The 20,846-nt window shown below is 40.2% G+C and overlaps 1 protein-coding gene across 2 annotated transcripts in view; it reads right to left on the bottom strand.

Annotated features, from left to right (window-relative positions):
• The window catches only part of adam22 (ADAM metallopeptidase domain 22), a 78,971-nt gene that overhangs the window by 34,065 nt on the left and 24,060 nt on the right, over positions 1-20,846 (bottom strand). For both annotated transcript variants that reach the window (XM_030749070.1, XM_030749071.1), the window contains exons 5-6: positions 16,440-16,522; positions 7,519-7,582 (exon numbers count right to left, since the gene is read on the bottom strand). In XM_030749070.1, coding sequence (XP_030604930.1) covers positions 7,519-7,582; positions 16,440-16,522 — 147 coding nt within the window. The remainder of the gene's footprint in view (positions 1-7,518; positions 7,583-16,439; positions 16,523-20,846) is intronic.

The following is a 20,846-nucleotide window of genomic DNA, read 5'->3' as shown; positions in this document are numbered from 1 at the left end:
AAGCCACTTTTCTAATTGCTTCATGATGCTGGGGGACATCAAAGTGCTTTATTTGGTACTTGTTAAAAGTATTGATATTTAAATGGAAATATTTATTCATTTGTTTATATGAATATCAGTGAATTAACAGAGACGAATGTAAAATGGCCAGCACAGCTTTGGCAGACCAATCTCATTATCAGCCCTGCTTTCTAGAGTGAACACTCATTAAAAAGAATTTCTAGTACTAGAGTTCACCAAAATCCAAGGTGGATTAAATATTGTTTTGTCTGACAAACCATGCAAAACTCAATTTATATGTACAATGAAACAGACAAAAAAAAAAAAGCAGCCTTTGTATTTGAGAAGCTGAGACCTTTTTTTTTCCCATTTTATTATCTTATATCTTGTTGGTTCTTGTCTTGACATTTTTAGACATAATTTTTACACTAAACACATTTGAATATAACATTTGCTTTAAACTGTGACCTGCTATATAGAAAAATATTTAAGATATTGTTTATAGGTCCAAACCAAATTAAAAACAACTGATGAGAGCTTTTTGTTACTGTGTTTGACGCAAGTCAACCGAGCATCAGAATTGGCCACTGCAGCACTCATAACTGGAATCAGCTTCTTCATTTATGTGAGTTTAGTGGCTGATCAATAGTAAGACCTTAATGAAAAACAAGCATATCTGTTTGGAAGCATATGTAGCACACACACGCAGCACCAGCCATCATTATCAGAGCGGTGGTGTCTGAATTAACTGTTGTAATAAAGCTGTGTCTTCTTTGTTCCCCACATCATCACTCCCAGGCAGTAATCTCAGTTCAGAAACATACACACACTGCATATAGACCCGGCAGGGAGTGAGTACTGATGGAGATTAAGGGTCGACACAGATGGCTTTCATATGCTGTGCTGGGAAGAAACAGGGGGTGGGGCCTGGGTTGCCATGGGAGACCTCAGACACAGACTGCTGGCTCATGAACCTAAAGCGGGGAGGGATAAACGCGCCTTTCATTCTTTCTCACTCTCTCTTTGCATGTGTGAATGAACCAGTCCAGGTTTAGTAACATGAAGATGGCTTCAGGCCACAGGGAGACCCCCCCTCCCCTTTTTTTTTTTTTTTATCCCATCAGCTCCAGCACACACACACATTCCCAGCTTGTGCTGTCAGTATAAAAATCCTCCCCTTGGCACCTAATGCAAACACCCCCTGTGCTAAAACCTGCTACTTGACACACCCCCATCTCTTCATCCTTCACCACCCTACCCCCTCATCTTCAGTTATCTCCTCTAGTGCAGCAGATGACTGGAAAATTTTTCAAAATTGGATACAAGCACCAAAATTGTTTGTGGGACAAACACTCCAGTGTTTGTCCCACAAACAATTTAAACAAATTAAACACTCCAGCAGGACAAACACTGGAGTATTTAATTTGAAAAATCCCAACAGCCACTTGAGTTTTCATAGTATCATTTTCCAAGAGGAGTCACCACTTCCAACACAGGAAATTGTGATTCAACTGCAAAATTCCAGCCAATGGATCAATTTCAGTGCTCCTAATCTTGATTTCTACTGTATGTTTTTGACCATGGGGAAGTCAAACTGACAACTTTAAAACTTCTTCAGTGCTTCTCTATTTGATTTTTAACAAAAATTGTAAACATTTTTTTTAATGCACAATTGTGAGTTGGTACCAGAGTTGGTGATCATCTTGAAAAATGGTCACATTTTTAAATTTCAAATGGCTAATGGGCTTTATCAAAAGAGTATTTTTATCTTTTATTATTTCTCACACCTAAATGTTTCAGATTATCAAACAAATTTTGAATACAAAATCCAGTTTTTAAATAATGGTTTCATTTGTTAAGTGAAAAAAAGTTATCCAAACCTACTTGGCTCTGTTTAAAAAAGTAATTGCTCCCTAAGACTAATTAATTGTTGGCAGCTGAACTGCAATCAAGCATTTTTCATACATAATCAATTTTTCACATCTCTGTGGAGGAATTTTAGCCCACACTTCTTTGCAGAATTGTTTTCATTCAGCAATATTGGAGGGTTTTTGAACATGAACGACCTGTTTAAGGTTATGCCAAAGCATTTCAGTCAGATTTGAGTCCAGACTTTAGCTAGGCCACTCCAAAACCTTTGTGTTGTTTTCTATGAGCCATTCAGAGGTGGATTTGCTGGTGTATTTTGGATCATTGTCCTGCTGCATAACCCAAATGTGCATGAACTGATGGCTGGACATTTTCCCTCAGGATTTTCTGGTAGAGAGCATTCATTCATTGTTCCATCAATTACAGCAAGTCATGAAGATCCTGAAGCAGAAAAGCAGCCCCAGACCATCACAATACCACCATGTTTGACTGTTGGTGTTCTTTTTATGAAATGCTGTTAGTATTACACTCTCACTGTGGTTCACTGGAGTCCCAAAGCCTTAGAAATGACTTTGTGACCCTTTCCAGACTGATAGGTGTTTCTCAGCTGTTTCTTTGGATTGTGGCATAATGTGTTGCTTTTTGAGATCTTTTAGCCTGCTTCACTTTGTCAGACAGGCTCTGTTTAGCTGTTCTTGATTCAACGAGTCTGGGAGTAATCAGGCCTGGGTGTGGTGAATGAAATTGAACTCAGTTTTCAAAAAAATGTGGTTAATCACAGTTAATTCATAATTTAACAAGTTGGCCCAATTACTTTGCACACAGGACCAGATAGGTTTGGATAGCTTTTTTCCTTTGATACAGGAAATCATTAAAAATTACCTTTAATGTTTACTCAGATTACCTTTGCCTAATATTAAAATTTGTTTGATGAAACATCTAAGTTTGACAAAAAAAAAAGAGAGAGAAGTCAGAAAGGGGGCAAATACTTTTTCACCGCACTGTATATGTATATATGTGCCAATTCTGGTACTTGTATCCATGATTTTACCAGTAATGTTAAGTTATCTGCTCATCAAGCAAAATCTGAGGACTGCAGCCATATGAAGACAAAGCAGTTGTGTGGACCTCACAGAAACTGGTCTATTGTGACTTTATCACCTTTGGTTCAGACTGAAAAATCTCAATAACAACCGGAAGTTCAAGAATCTAAGAAGAAGAATGGTAATGAAGTTCATACACAAGCTCAATAAGGAAGATCTATAATCACTCATCTGCCTGCTTTCGTGGGTGTTCAGGCCATTAGTCTATTCTTTTCATCCTTCTTCACTACCTACTATCAGCGTCTAGACTGGGGGAGGTTGACCTGTCCTGATGACCATTATTGCTGGGACTCCGTTCTGCTATGATGGTTTATAAATCATGTTCAATTAATCAATAAATCATGTTCAGTTCTTTCAAATGAGCTCTCCTTTTTTAAATAAATATATATATCTTGAGGTTCACACTCATGTTTTAATTATTGAATTATAAAAAAAAAATTGGTAGTTTATCATGAAATTCTAATAACTTTGGCTATTACTCATAATTACTGTTTATAGATTGAATATAGTCATTAGAACTGGCAGGAGAGCTGTTAAAATGGCATGTGGCCTTAACCACACATCTTCCCAGTCTTGGCTGTTGCACTATAACATACACTTATAAACACTTCAGTGCCTTTGCTTAGCCATCACAGTTGAAATGTCCTAAAGCTTGAACTCATGGTCGCTGCACCATAAACACACACGCAGCTTTATGCTCTGTTCAGCCCTCACTGAAAGCAAATGGAAAGTGGTGTAGCCACAGTGGCCCCCTGAGGTGCAGGTGGAGCTGCCAAGGTGTCCAAAAAGAAAACAACAAAAAGAGGAGTGCCAAACATATGGTGTTTTCTGCCTGTGCCAGTCAATTGCACATCCTCCCCACATGTTGCCTAAATGCACACACACACACACACACACACACACACACACACACACACACACACACACACACACACACACACACACACACAGTCAAGAAGTGCAAGATTTCTCAACCACGTACTGTACGGGAACAGCTCGTTCTTTGCTGCTGAGCTTTAATTTTTAGCATCACTATTGTTGGCCACATATACGAGACAATTTCCATAACACGACAGGACACTTAAACTCCAGTTCAGCTGCATAAAGTGACAAGAGCAGCTTGTTCAGGACACGTTTACTTATGTCCTGCATAACTTTTTCTGCCTTAGTGAAAGAAGGGCAGATGGATTTGCCATATGGCCAACAGGAGCCACGCTGACTCTCACAGCCCCACTTCAACCATGTTTTCTTGTTTTTCACATTTAGGAAAGCTACAATTAGACAGTGCAGGTGGGGCAGGAAAAAGCATCTGCATCCAATGCTGATTAATAAAAAAATTAGAAGCGAATGTTTGTCTGACATAACGAGTGTGTTACAGTCTTTTCATAAAAGAGCCTCTAAATCTTACACAGGATATGGAGAGCATCTAGGGCTTTGAAGAAGACATCTGTGTGTCTGCGGCTGACTTGTAGACCAAGCAGACAAATAGACAGACATTATGAGAGTGAAACAGAGAAAGAAAGAATCCACAGGGGGAGAAACGATGGGGCATTGCCTGAGGGGAGCAGACATCCAGAGCTCAGTAATGACAAACTGACAGGCACCGCCGGCCTCGAGGGCAGCACTGTCCCTGGCATTGTAATGCAGGCAGCGCTCCCAAACTATCAAGGCAAAACCAATACTACCGCAACTGTCAAAACTCTGTTACCTCTACATACTACAGTTACAACAAATCATTGAAAAAAAAAATCACACATATATATATATATATATATATATATATATATTCTTTTTAAGATCAATTTTTCGGGGTTTTTTGTCTTTATGTAGTAGATATCAAGGAAGACAAGGCAAACAGGAAAGTGGAATAAGCTATAAGCTATAGGGTTACATATATAATTTGATATTTTACAACTAACTGCAGAACCAGAACTGCATGTCAAAAATGAAAAATGATGATGATTTCTGTGAGTGTTACAGAGCTGTATATTATATGTTGCATAATTATTACTCACAAAAAAAAATCTACTTTCAGCTGTTTCCCTGGCTGGATTGGCGAGGTCTCAAACCAAGGATCTTTCACATTTAAGAGATTTTAACCCTACAGGTGACCAAAGTAGAGCCAGTTTTAACCAATTTAATTAGTTTTATTTGCAATCAAGCTTAACATCTGATATTAAGAAAAAAAAAAGATATATCTCATGTGTAAAATCTATATCATCTGCTGATAAATATAATGAAGTATCAAGTATCCCAAATCTGAAATAAATCCATTTTTTTAACCGCTTGTCCAATTCAAGCACAGGTCGCCAGTCTGTCGCAAGGCCAACAGGCAGAGACAGGCAGCCATTCACATTCACAACTCCCACTAATTTAGAATCAGTAGTTTTCCTAATGAATGTCTTTGGACTGTGGGAAGAAGCTGGACTACTTGGAGAGAGCCCACACAGGCATAGGGAGAACATGGAAACACAAAAAGGCCCCAGCAGGCTGGTGGATTTGAACCCCAGAACTTCTTTCTGTGAGATGACAGTAGTAAGCACTGCACCACTGATAGCTAAGACTTTCCCCATTGTTAAGGTATTATTATTAAGGTATGTGTTTTCTATTGTCTTTCTATTGGGAATAACATGGCACATTATTTAAAAGATATGTTTTCAGCATAAACAAAGTTGGCTAATCACATGTCAAACATTAAACTGCTCAATTACTTTTTGGATTACTTAGCAGTTAATACTTAACAGTTCTGTAAAATTTATTTAAAATACTGAAACAATCTGTCCCTCTGTCCCTCTGATATGCTCACTTCTAATCCCGTCCATCCTGGTTACTCCCAATGAAAATCTTAGCATCTTCAGCTCTGCCACCTCCAGCTCTGCCTCCTGTCTTTTTGTTAGTGCCAAAATACTGAACACAGTATCTTCTTGAGCAACACTGTGATTGTTGTCTTTTGTGTTTTTGTATGCAACTCTATAACATGTTGTTTTAGCTGTCTTTAATATTTGATATACAGCACAATTTTAGCCAAATGTTTGCCTTATGAAAACTAAACTAGATTTTGAGTCACTGTGTCTGTGTGGATGACAAAAAAAAGTGGCCAACATACTGCAGAGGAGTGCTGCAGCAATACTCTGAGTTTATTATTTCATTTTTTAAATTTTTTTTTTTGTTTTTACTAAAAATGAACTGTCCATTGTGGAATAAATAAAGTTTTCTGAATTTGAATATGAGATAAGATGTGGTTCTCTTTCTCTCTCGACACTTCAATAATTCATTGTCTCCAGAAAATGCTGGAGAGGACAGAAGGAGCTAAGGAGTGAGTAAAGAAGGAATGGTGAGAATCGTAACAGGCCTGGAATAAACACAGCGAGCTCGAGCACTGTTGTTGCTCACTCCCTCTCTTTGTTCTGCTTTATTTCCTCCATTCTCACACTAAAGGCATGTTATTGCTTAACTGTCCTTTTCATTACTGTTTAACTGTAAAATAACAACTGCCTTTACAAATGGATTACATCCTCTTTATGCTACAGTTTTTCTGCAGAAAATACAATGGCACGCATCCTAATTACATTTTGGTTTTTCACACTACTCCTCTTCCTTCTCTTCCATTTAATCTCTGGTCTTCTTCTGTCCATCTTCCTGATTTTTTCTCCTACCTGCTCTTCCAGACCTGCCGGCACAAAAACTGTCATATGGGAATGAATCTTAAGTAGCTCTGTGGGCCAGGCTACAACTACCAACACCCATGAGTGCACATGCACACAAGGTCAGACACATACACACACACACACACATACATGGACACAAACTCACATAAGTCTCTGACCTCTCTTATCTGGACTCTTTTCGCCCCTGACTGATTAAAACTTCTTCTAGAGGTTTTAATTAGACTAGAAAGAAAGCCTCACACACACAGAGTATCAGCGGTGTGTTCTTTCATTCTCATGCCTAAGGCGTCTCAGGCAATCTCGGATCTGTCCTTTCGCTCTGGCCATAATGCCTGTAATTGTTATTATCTAATTGTCTGTAGGCTTTTCTGCTTTCTGCTGGCTTTGTAATCCAGCAAATCTCTCTGTCTCGAAACCTGTGGGCTGAACTCAGGGTTCAACTGCAGTGACCGGTTTGCTGATCTGTAACTGATTGTGGTTTGTTTGAATCTCCTCTCAGGACAAAGCCACTGCTGGACAAGTCCTTCAGTGCCTGAAAAACTATTCTCGTGTATCCTCTGCAGCACCATGCAGAAAATGACAGGTGAGACAAGTGCAAATTTTACCAAACTGGCACCACAAAGACTATTTAAAAAAAATTTAAAGTGTAATACCCACTTAAAAATAATTTCAAAAGAACAAATGTGAAAAATTTGGGGTAGTATCAATAATGAGGGACTCACAAGGCTGTGCGTGGACATCAGACACAACACAGCAGTACTGAAACAAATTATTTGACCTCAGACAACTCAACACAATGTAAAAGCAGCTGAATGTGAAAACACGGAGGAAGGACAAATTGATAATCTCTGCTGAGAAGAGCCATCTGCAGTTCTTACATTGCTGCCGCCCTGTCCTCCAGGTTCAATCATGTAGGTGTGATTGCCGTCGAAAAACATCCCACTGAAAAAGAGAAAGAGGCGGAGAGGAGAGAGCACATATCAGCACAAGTTTCTGCTGTTTTACTCATCGCTAAATGGAATAATTCATGTCTTCCTGAGCTATCGGAGAGATAGATTAGTCATTTCATATGGAAAACTGTTATAAAAGAACATAAACTAGAGGGAGACATTACAATATTTAAATGGTGTGCATGCAACTCTGATTTTTCACCAAATAAATTAGATAACACATTTAAGGGCTGGATGGCTAAAGGAATAACCGTTCTATGCAAAAATAGAATAGAACAGAATGCCTTTATTGTCATTATACAGGATGTACAATGAGACTGGAGAACAATGAATAATAAGGAAAACTGCTCAGTTTTGAAATGCTTAAAGAGAAATATTTATTAGAAAAGCAAGATTTCTATTAATATTTACAACTGTCATATCAATAGTATGTTGATGTGAATTTGATAGGACTGCTATGAAAAGCATATAACTCAGAGGCTGGTAATGGGATCATTTCAAGTGTGTATAAAATTCTGTTGAATATTAAAACACACTCAAATTCATACATTAAAACAAAATGTGTAAAGGAAGGAGGTGTGATTATGTCTGAGGAGGAATGGACAATGATATAGAGATTAAAATGGAAGTGGACCAGCTCACAGAAATGGAGGAAGTTTGGTTGGAAGAATTTGATAAAATTTTTTTATTACACCCTCTCGGAAATCCAACGATAGCGTTAAACCCCCCAATCTGCTGGAAAAAAATGTGGAAATGAAAGTGCAAACCGCCAGCGTATTTTGGAGGATTGTCCAGTTATGAAAGACTATTAGAGTGAGATACAAAGTGCCCTGCAAGACATTTTAAATTGTAAAATTCCCCTAGAAAGGAAGTCCATATATTTTGGGTATATAACTCCATAACAGGTGAAAAGAGATAAGTACTTTATGAAGATACTAGCCGGTAAAACAACTGAGAGAGGAAAGCCCAAAATTAAATACATGGATGGAAGTCACAATGGACATTTACAATATGGAGAATATTAAAGCATTTCTCAATTATAAATTTTCTCAATTATAAACTTATTTTATGTTGGGAAAAATATAGTTATGTGATGCTCTATAGACCTGATTTTATTTTTACAAGACTAATTCATTTATGATCAGAAGATCACTCCGTACTTGCTCAAAGTTATTTCTTTTTTTATATGTTGTATATGTAGTGCTGGATGTTAATAATAATAAAAAAATAACAATAGCAATAATAATAATATTAATAATAATAAGTTTGCGAGAGAACAAGGCCACAACACACAGCTATACACGTCCTTTTGAGCAAGCACACGCTTTAAAAATGGTTAAAGGTCTCCCTGTGTCTGCGTGCATCTGCACATGAACACATTGTCCATTAATTAACTTTATCTGAAGCTTTGAGGAAATTGGTCAGGTCAAAATGTGAAGTCAAAAGGATAAACACTGCAGGAATTACACAATCTATCTTCCTCCTCTGACTCAGCCCTCTCTTTGTTTTTCAGCGTTCTGGCCTTCAACACAGGGATGTCACCTTCAAAATAAAAAACACTCCTCACTCCTCATTGCAAATGGTAGCACTTATAACAGATTACACACACACGTGCACACATCCACACACACAGAAGATGAATTTTGCTATACCAGTGGAGCACCTCTGCTGTTATAATGATGTGAGTGATTAGATGCCATACGAACAAATTCAGAGAATTTAAATGTGTGTATTTTATGCTTAAATCTGTGCAGTTCTGTGCTGGTGTGAGTGGGTGGGATTTGGAAGAAAGGTGACCTCATACATCTGTGCACAAACCTGGATTCTGCAAAATCCTGCACCAGGCTGCCGAAACCACACCTACACAACCCTGTCAGTAATTATACCTTTTCCTGACCTTACATTTGGTTGCTGCTTACTTTGGTATGAATTTTCATTTTTAGTGACAAACCTAATAAAGAATTATCACTGGAATGTACAGGAAATTTACTTTAGCTGTCCAGCCTGCAAAGTTATTCCTTTAATTTCAAGATAAGGCTCCAAAACAAACAGTGGAATGGATTAAGATGGATGGATGGATGGATGGATGGATGGATGGATGTTACATACTGTAGTTTTAGACAGGAGTCCAAGATTATTTTAGCTCACGTATAAATTTTACACTTTTGTGAAACATCAAGGGAAAAAATCCAAGCTAATATAAATTGGTAGTATTCGCATCTCAATAAAAGTTGAGTTTTTTTTTTAGTCAACTGCCTTCACCAACCCACAGCTAACAGTGATTGAAATGCATGATACAGTGTGTGTGTCAAAAAAATGTGTGTGTGTGTGTGTGAGTGAGTGAGTGAGTGAGTGTGAGAGAGAGAGAGAGAGAGAGAGAGAGCGAGAGAGAGAGAGCAGGATGTATATTATGATAAACACCTGACTCAGCAAAGGAAAAATGCTCTCCCTCTAATGACTAAGGCACTCACCAATCCACAGCAGGAAGCCCTACTTGCTGTTTTGCTCTCTCTTACGCGCGAACACGCACACTCACACTCACACACACGTGCAGTCACTCACACACACACACGCACACACAGCAAAAAATAGAGCAAACAAAGCCATACATATGCCAGAAAAGAGTGCAGCAATTCTCAGAGAATAAAGTCAGCATAATAATCTCTCTTAAATTTCTTAAACTGACCTTGCATTGTGGCCTTTGCAATCTTTGTTTCTTTATTTCATAGGAATGTGATTCTATCACATTAGAACTTCTTGTGTCCTAAATATGAAATTTCACTGCAGGTACCTATATCTATAAATTATTTGCTTGTTGCTTTCTTTTCAATATTTTGCATCCAGCATTTTATAATTTGCTGCGTTGACAAATTCTCCCAATTAATGCAACACTCTCAGGATATATGCAAAATAATAAAAAAATTTAAGGCCTGGACTTTAGTTTAGCTTGTTCAGCAGAAATTAGTTTGTTTCTTCTTGCTTGCCTTAATTAGTTGAAAATACATGTCTAGAGTAATTATTTGATCTATTTATCTAGGATGTTGAAACAAGATATACTCAGTGGGAGCAAGCGAGCAATTATAATGGATCAGACGTGAATAATCACGGTCTCTGAAACAGCTGAAAGTGATAATTAGATTGAATAATGCACACTAAATGGGCAGAAGGTTAACTCAGAGCAGGAGCTCCTATTATGTGGTTTTCCTCATGTGACAACAGAGGCTGATGATGGTTAATGCAAAAAAAAACAACAACAAAAAAGTGCAAAATATAGAGTAGCTTATAGTGTTAATAGTCAGAGCTTCGACCAAGGAGAAAAACGTTTGGAGAAAATTCAGCCTCTTTTCAAGAAATGGGTGCAAGAAACTATGAAAATGTATAACTCCATATCCAGAAAAAGAGTTGTAATATTGTGTAAAATGTACATAAAATAGAATGCAGTGATTTACCAGCTGATTTAGAACCTATATCCATCCATTTTCTTCCCCTTATCCGGAGCCAGGTTGTGGGGGCAGCAGCCTAAGCAGAGAAGCCCAGACCTCTCTCTCCCCAACCACCTTCTCCAGCTCATCTGGGGGGACACCGAGGAGTTCCCAGGCCAGTTGTGAGATATAATCTCTCCAGTGTGTCCTGGTTTGCTTCAGGGCCTCCTCCCGGTAGGGCATGCCCGGAACACCTCAACCAAGAGGTGCCCAGGAGGCATCCTAGTCATATGCTTAAACCACCTCAACTGGCTCCTTTTGATGTGGAGGAGCAGCGGCTCTACTCTGAGCCCCTCCTGAATGACTGGACTCCTCACACTATCTCTAAGGGAGAGGCCAACCACCCTTTGGAAGAAGCTCATTTCTGCCGCTTATATCTGCAATCCTGTTCTTTTGCTCACTACCCAAAGCTCGTGACCATAGGTGAGGGTGGGGACGTAGACTGACCAGTAAATCGACAGCTTCGCTTTCATGCGGTCAAATATTTTCTCCAAGTCCACAAAACACATTAAGGCTGGATGGGAATACTCCCACACGCACTCGAATATCCTCGAGCTGGGCCAGCGTTCCACAACCAGGACAAAAACTGCATTGTTCTTTATGAATCTGAGGTTCAACTAACAGATGGAGCCTCCTTTCCAGAATCCTGGTATAGACCTTACCGGGGAGGCTGAGGAGTGTGATCCCCGATATTTGGAGCACATCCTCCGGACCCTCTTCTTAAAGATAGGGACCAACAACCCAATCTGCCAATCCAGTCAAACTACCCCAGATCTCCATGTGATGTTGCAGAAGCGTGTCAATCAAGACAGCCCTACAACATCCAGAGCCTTCAGGAACTCAGGGTGAATCTTATCCACCCCAGGGGCCCTGACACATAGGAGTTGTTTAACCACCTCAGTGACCTCACCCCCAGTGATGGGCGAGTCGTCGCCCTCGCCCTCAGACTCTGCTTCCACTACAGAAGGCGTGTCAGTAGGATTGAGGAGCTCCTCGAAGTATTCCTTCCACTGCCCGACTATAGCCCCAGTTGAAGTCAGCAGCACCCCGCCCGTACTATATACCGTGTAAGTAGAGCACTGGTTTCCTCTCCTGAGTCACCTGATGGTTTGCCAGAATCATTTCACAGCCATCTGAAAGTCTTTTTCCATGGCCTCACTGAACTCCTCCTACACCCGGGTTTTTTCTTCTGACACCACCCATCTGGCGTTCCACTTGGCCTGCCAGTACCTGTCAGCTGCCTCCGGAGTCCCACAGGCTAACCAAGCTTGATAGGACTCTTTCGTCAGCTTGATGGCTCCCTTAACCTCTGGTGTCCACTATCTGGTTTGGGGATTAGCACCAACCACCTTGCAGCCACAGCTCTGAGCAGCAGCCTTAACAATGGCAGAGCAGAACATGTGTCCATTCAGACTCAATGTCCACAGCCTCCCTCGGTTTGCTGTCGAAGTTCTGCTGGAGGTGGGAGATGAAGATCTCGCAGACTGGGGCCTCTGCCAGGCATTCCCAGTGCACCCTCATTATATGTTTAGGTTCACCAGGTCGGTCCAACATTCTCTCCCACCACTTGATCCAACTCACCACCAAGTGGTGCTCAGTTGACAGCTCAGCTCCTCTCTTCACCCAAGTGTCCAGAACATACAGCTGCAGAGCTGATGATACGATTACAAACAACAGTCAGGATGTGTTTTCCTGCGCAAAGGCGCAGGGAAGCAACCTTTTCATCCAATGGTGAAAACTCCAATGTATAGCCAGTAAGCCGAAAGGATACAAAAATACCAACCTCAGCTCGCCGCCTTTCACTGAGGGCAACTCCAGACTGGAACAGAGTCTAGCCCCTTACTAGAGCCCAGGCCACGGGTGTGGTGGCCATCATGACGTTCGGGAGGTTTCCCGAATGGCCGGTAGTTTCCAGGCTGAACCGGCCGGTGATCAGAATTTTTTTTTTTTTTTTTTTTAACTTTGAAGTGAATGACAGGAGCTGGCTCCTCACTGAGAGCCATTTTTCATCAGGAGGAGCTACAAACACACCAGCCCACCATAGGAGAGGTGAAGGGTGAGACATCAGCTTTTTTTGGGGGGGGGGCTCTCTAAACCAGGCTCCTGGGCTCAATTTCAACCCCAGCCCACCCCTGGCCCAGGCCATGTGTTGATGACTTTTAGAGCCTGTATTTAATTTAAATAGTACAAAATATCAAATTTTGAAGCTTAACACACTTATTTTGAATTTAGTGGCAGCCACATATTTTAAAAAATTTGGGACAGACAAAAGCCTATAAGCTATAAAACACCTGGTCGAACATCTCACATCTAACTAGCTAAGCTATATTTAAGATGTAACTGGGATTCATTTAGATTTTTGTCCAGGATTATATACCCTTGAATTTCCTAAATCTTCAGCCAAATCCCTGAAAACACAGAAAGACAGCCAGCCAATGGACATCATATTTCTTTAATAAAACGGAGGAATTCAGGAACTCGTCCATTGAATGAATGGATTATATGGCATTCTCTCTACATATGAGATCATTCATATAGGACGGCTAATAAAGAACAAAAAGAACTGCAAAAATGCATTCAAGAACATTTCTGAAATCTACAGTTCATCACAGCTTCCATAAATGCAAAGAAAAAAAACATGTAAAAGCACTGCTTTCCTCTCTGGGCCAAAACTCTTGTAGGATCAACTGAAGCAAAGAGGGAAACTGTCCTGTGGTCTGGAGCCTAGAAATTATTAATTCCTTTTGGAGATATCCACACTACAGATGAAAGCTTAACAAATTTCCCATATATGGGACAAATAAACATTTCTTATCATGTGAAAAGATTTTACAGCCTTTTATCAGTGAACTGAGTTCAAAACTCAGCATCTGTGACTGCACTGGTAGCTTACATATCTGTGAAGGCACCCTTAATGCCTAAGGATATCCAGTCACAGGACACTTCATTAGGTACACCTTGCTAATACTGGGTTGGATCCCAGAACTGGTTTAATTCTTCATGGCAGATTCCGCAAGATGCTGGAAACATTCCTCAGAGATTTTGGTCCACATTGACATGTATTGATAGCATCACACAGTTGCTGCAGATTTACCAGCTGCACATTAATGATGTGAATCTCCTTTTCTGCCACATCCCAAAGTTGCTCTATTAGATTAAGATTTGGTGACTATGGGAGTCATTTGAGTACAGTGAACTCACTGCCATGTTCAAGAAACCAGTTTAAGATTATTTGAGTGGGTAATCCTGCTGGAAGCTGCCATCAGAAGATGGGTACACTTTGGTCATAAAGAAAAGATCCCCCACATCAGTACAACACCAATCACCATCATGAATCTATGTTTTCAGGTTGTTTGTCAAATTCTGATCCCACCATCTAAATCTTGTAGCAAAAATGCCAGACTCATCAGACCAGGCAACATTTTTCCAATCTTCTGTTGTCCAATTTTGGTGATCCTGTGTAACCCTCAGCTTCCTGTTCTTAGCTGACAGGAGTGTTGTCTTCTGCTGCTGTAGCCCATCTGCACCAAGGTTCAATGTGTTGTGTATGTCAAATTTTGATATGTTATGGTATGCAGAAGAGAATTCAGAGATGCTATGCATACCTTGGTTGAAATGAGTGGTTAGTTGGTTATTTGAGTTACTGTTGCTTTCCTATCAGCTTGAAGCAGTCCAGCCATTGTCCTCTGGCATCAACAAGGCACTTTTGCCCAGAGAACTGCTGCTCACTGCATATTTTCCACTTTTCAAATTATTCTCTGTAAATCCTAGAGATGGCTGTGGGGTAAAATCCCAATAGATCAGCAGTGTCTGAAATACTCAGACCAGCCCGTCGGTCACCAACGACCATGCCACATTCAAAGTCACTTAAAATAATTTTTCTTCCTCATTCTGATGCCCATTTTGAACTTTTGAAGGTGACCATGACTATGTCTACATGCATAAATGCACTGAGTTGCTGCCATGTGATTGGCTGATTAGATATTTGCAGTTGAAGAGGTGCACCCAATGAAGCGGCTGGTGAGTGTATACAGGTTTTTGACAAACATTTGGTAAGAATAGACTTCATTTGTCATTTTTATGAGATTACATAAAACGAAAGTGTTTCATATAAAAATAAACACCAATAAATTTCATGTACAGTGCAAAAGAGCATGATGAGAATAAACAGGTTATAAACAGGGATAAAATTAGGCCATAGATCAAGGATAAAAAGGGATAGTGCTAAATGAATAGCATAATTTTAGACAACTGTAGTGGAAATGATGCTGAACTCAACTACACAGATGCCCACCGTTTCTAAACTTTATACGTGCCTTCAAAAATGCAATGGGAATATTTCATACTATGCAAAAATTAAATGGGAGAAAGAAATGTAATTGGATATCTCTGAGAGTGATTGGCACTTGATGTGTAAAACACAACTCAGCTTCACCAGCTCCAGAAACTGGAGAGAATTTGGATGGAAGAAATTAAAGTAAATCAACTTTGCTGGAGAGAATGTGGTCACATAAATCCCAATTACCTACATGTCTTTTGGTCATGTGAGAAATTACAACCATTTTGGTCAGATGTGGTTGGGATAATAGATGGAGTCCTCCAGTATAAAGTTACAAGAGACCCGGAGGTTTTACACCTTGGTCTGATTCCAGAAGGTATGACTGAAAAAGAGGGCGTCTATATCTTTAAAGTAATGATGGTGGCTGTGAAGAACGTTATCACAAAGAACTAGTTGAAAAAAGAGTCACCAAAAGTAAAATAATGGATGGAAATAATGGAAGAGATTTATAAAATGGATAAACTGACATTCCTGCTGCGAATCAAAATGGATGCCGCTGAAAAGAAATGGACACTATACAATAACCCCAACGCGATGGACATACTGTATACGTTTGAGAACTGTCACCCCAATGTTTGTGTTTGGCTGTACCTCTGATTATGTTCTACCCATGTTCCTTTTTCTTGTCAAAAAAAAAAAAAAGACCTAAATAGAGTATATAAAAAAAAGAAAAAAGAAAAGAAAGCATAAAGTGTGCATGCATTCCTCGCAGCAGGCCTTGTTTCTGACCCATCTCGCCTAAAGCAGAAAATGCTAAAAATACCAACATTAGAAGAAGCTGGGGGGGAGCAGGAATGGAAAAAGAAGAAGAGAAGATGTCTGTCTGTCTGTCGGCCTGCCTGCCTGCCTGTCTGGGTGAATGATAACCTATGAAATGAAAAATGCAGACAGGCTAAAACTAATTACATTAATCTAATGAATAAATGAGAGCAAGGCTGAATACCTGAACCAAGAATGAGGCAGAAACATGGATGAAACACATACAAGTATACATATTAAAAAGTCATAACTGTATCATTTGTACTTACTGCAGCCCATGACAGGTTGAGAGAGCCACAAAGGAGTGAGGAATGTTTCTGACCTTTCCCTGATAGTAGCAGTGCTCTCCGCCCTGTGGGGGAAAAACACAAACACAAACAGAGATGAAGCTCACATGCATGGTGTAGTGAAATAGTCCACTCTTCGTTACCATATTTAATCAGGAAATGAGTCCAATGCAATCCATTACACAGAGTTCATTTGCTATTACACACAAGTGCAAGCATGATCTGTTGAAGATATGTGAACATACTGTATGTGTGTTTCTTTGACAATTTGCACTTTGAGCTTCATCCACTCGCATCCGACCATCTGTGCGCTAACCCCTCAGTGACTTCGCTTCTCTGTCCAAACTTCTCTGCAGCAGAAAGTAAAATTTTTTCCATCTCCCTCTCTCTGTCTTTGCTCTCTGTCTTTGCTCTCTCTTTTTGCATCTCTCTGCACACATTTATTGTCTATAGATGTGTATGATGTCTAAGTACCTAAGTGCTGTGCAGGCCATCTCTTCCTGGTCCATTTCTTGCTGCCTAACAGCCATTAAGCAGGAAGCAGCTCTCCCTGAGGAAACACAGCTTTTATCAGAGGATCAATTTCTGCTCTACAGCATGTGCACAGCAACGCACCTCTAGATCCACTGCTACATCCAGCTCTCTGAGTACACCCCATCCTAACACACGGGCTTCTGTTAAGATGCATGTATGTGAGAATCTGTGAACATTATTATCCTACAGCAGCGTCAAGTGGGGTTTCCATTCATCCCAGAGGTGTTGGATGGGAATGAGTTCAGAGCTCTGTGCATGCAAGACAAACCATCAAATACTCCTTTATTTACCTGACTTTGGATACAAGGACATTAAATTAAATTAGACTTCCATTTGTCTCATCCTTCTCTTGTGAGGAGCCAGTTAAGTAACAGCAAAGTTTTCGCTTTCTTCTTTGACAGAAATATATGCATTTTTGACCGCACATATGCTTTACATTGTTGCTGGCTGGAGCCTTTCTGTTCTCCCGTGCAGTGCATGCATGGGTTCTCTCCCAGTACATCAGCTTCATCCCAGAGTCCAAAGACATGCATATTAGGGTAACTGGTGATTCTAAACTAGCCATGAGTGTAAATGGTTGTCTGTCTCAATGTCTTAGCCCTGTGATAGGCTGGCAACCTGTACAGGGTGTAGCCCACCTTTAGCCTACAGCCTCTCCGTGACCCTGAACTAGCCAAGCAGTTAAGACAATGAATTAATGGCATGCAAGTTAATGTTAATTTGGACCAAATTAAACCAAAAAATTAAACCTCAAATAACAAAGAATTTACCACACACGCAGTGTTTTTCCAAAGATGGAACTAAAACCTCTTAAACTAAAATCCTATAGGGAAAATATTGTATGGCATAGTATAAACACTTCCCCTAAAGTAGGGACATTTTTGTAGTTTTTGCTAAATGATCAAACTAAAGAAAAAAAATTAAATTATTTACTTTAACATACTTAGTAGCTACATCAACTTGTTACAAGGATGGACAGTAGTCGTAGATGAAAAAATAAATAAAACGTTTAAATCAAACTGTACTGCATTCAGAGCTTTTAGTCAGTGAATTAGAGCGGTTGGGTTAAATATCGTTGCCTTAATGAAAGGAATGATTTCACAGAAACAGGCTTATAGCATCACTAAAACGTCTTCTTCACTTGACCAAATCAGGGTTTGATGCAGTCTACGGCTTTGGCTTAGAGAATCACTGCACTCAGACTGAAGACTTAAGAAGTGTGTGATAATACAGACGAGCGTGTGTGTGTGTGCTCGCATGAGTGTGTGAGGAAGTCATCTGCATAAACTGTCATCGTTACATTATCAGAGTGAAACCGCATCAGTCACGCTGAGACTAATTTGTTTCTTCTTTTTTCCCACCTTTTAGCCACTTATTTTCACCTTCCAATTAAAATCACATTTAGCTGCTGTATCATTTTCATTTTGACCACACACACTCTGCCTCTCTCTATTTTTACAATATCCTATCAATGAAAACTAGACTAGAAAAATTAGATCTAAGCACAGTTAGCAATCTTTCATTGCTGTAATAAGAAGGGGATTTTTTTCACATTATCAGAGAGGCAGAGCACGTGAAATGTGTGCAACCGAAGAGGATGTGTAAGTTTGCTAGATAAACCTAAATGTAGCTACACATGAAGAGAAAGAGGCTGGGTAAAGACAGAGAGCGAGTGTGAAATGAAGAGACAGAGATGGCTATTTATAAGTGGCGCTGTGCTCTACTATCCCAACGTCTCTCCTCTTTCTGTCGTCCTGAACCTTCTGCTCCACTTCTCGTCAAAGGAAGAAACACCCAAAATCAGCACCGTGGGTACATCCTCAGTGTGTGTGTGTTGCTAAATTAATCAGATCTGTGATCTCTTAAGACACACGTAACAGTGATTAATCATCTTATCTGGACAACACAATGCACAACAAAAAGGTTGAGGTTAGACACCTGGTAAACAAGTAGGACGCTCTGCCCTCTGAATGTCAGTGAAACTTTTGAGCATGACAGTTAGATAATGGAGGGAAATAAGGACATTAGACACATAGTATGTTATGCTTTACTCACATTAGGTGATGGAGTTCATTTCTGCACATGAAGTATTCCCTCAAATCCACAAAATAAAAGTTTTAAATTCTAACGCAGACCCCAAAGTTTCCAATCATAACAAATCTGCCAGGTACAGTGTGCGTTCAGTAAAAGGATGCACAAACAAACTGGTATGTTTTCTATTCATGGGACAGTTTAGGTTTAAATCCAAAAATGTGTGTGTGTCCTGACAGAAAAAGTGGAGCTCAAGTTTAAAAATTAAAATCAAATGTTATCGAATAAGAAAAAAAAGGTGGCACTTTATAAAAGCTTGTGCTTGAATTCAAAGCTGAATTCATAATGTCCCAGAGTTGTTCTACTGGATTTAGGTCAGGCAAGCATAGGGGCCTGTTAGTGGTATCAATTCATTTATCCTGCAAGAACTGCCTACATACACTCGCCACATGAGGCCGGGCATTGTTGTGTATCAGGAGGAACCCAGAACCCACTGCACCAGCACAGGGTCTGATGATCGGTCCAAGCATTTCATCCTGATACCTAATGGCAGTCAGGGTGTCATTGCCTAACCTGCAGAGGTCTGTGTCCCTCCATGGATAAACCTCCTCTGATCACTCTGATTGTGGGAGTTGTTGCAATTCTTGTAAATTGTGGATGAACTAATCAACAATGTAGCTCATGAGTCCTTTGGGTGGATGAACTAAAAATCATTTACTGTGCTCATAGACTCATCCATCCATTCGCTTCCGCTCATCCTGTTCAGGGTCGCGGGGGGGCTGGAGCCTATCCCAGCTGTCATAGGGCGAGAGGCGGGGTACACCCTGAACAGGTCGCCAGCCTGTTGCAGGGCCAACACAGAGACAAACAACCTTTCACACACACATTCACGCTGTCATTCACACCTATGGGCAATTTAGATTAGCCAATTAACCTAACCCCAGTAAGTGCATGTCTTTGGAATGTGGGAGGAAACCGGAGTACCCGGAGGAAACCCACGCGAGCACGGGGAGAACATGCAAACTCCACACAGAGAGAGGGAGAGGCCTGGGCCAAGGTGGAATCAAACCCAGGCCTTCCAGATGTTGTTCTAAGTGTGAGGCAGCAGTGCTAACCACTGCGCCACCGTGCGCCACTGTGCTCATAGACTGAATATCTTATTTATGGTGTTTTATAATTGCTTGACTGTACTTGACTATAATAACAGTGTTGTGATAAACAGTTTATATTTGATGTTTTCTGGTAAATTTACTAAAGACAGTCTTTATTAAAGTTGTTAATGCTGAGACTATGAGTGCAGTAATGGATGCTACACAGAGCTTTGCAGACCTACATCTATGCATAATGTGGACTAAGATGCATCAATTGACCAGCCAGGGACCAGAATCGGTCAATTTCCAGCCTGCTCAGCATGGCCTGGTGACCAGCTGTCAGCCTCACATATGTCTGATTAATCTCTAATGTGGACTACTACTGTTTATATTTGCAAAAGTCATTACAATTAAAGAATACAATTGTAGTGGAGCGCCAGACAGTTAAAACTCTCTACTGTTTGTGGGGTTTTTTGTTGTTGTTTCTTCCTTTTTGTGGTGAACTCCACTGCAGTTCCTTCTCCTATTTAAGCCAAATTTTCAACCAGTGAACAGCACAGCTAAAAAGCTACACAAGCAGACACAAACACAGGACTCTGAATTCAGCTTCCTCTGAGTGTGGCTGCCTCAGCTCAGCCACAGGTCCACCTTAGAGGGACCAGATGTGTTCTGTGACATTTGAGCCACATCTGGCTGTTGCGATCACTGAATTACAGGTGCCAAGTTTAGTACC

The sequence above is a fragment of the Archocentrus centrarchus genome, chromosome 16 (assembly GCF_007364275.1).
Source record: "Archocentrus centrarchus isolate MPI-CPG fArcCen1 chromosome 16, fArcCen1, whole genome shotgun sequence".
In the NCBI taxonomy this organism is placed as follows: Eukaryota; Metazoa; Chordata; class Actinopteri; order Cichliformes; family Cichlidae; genus Archocentrus; species Archocentrus centrarchus.
The sequence above is the reverse complement of the archived record's forward strand: the minus strand, read 5'-3'. Positions and strand labels throughout refer to the sequence as shown.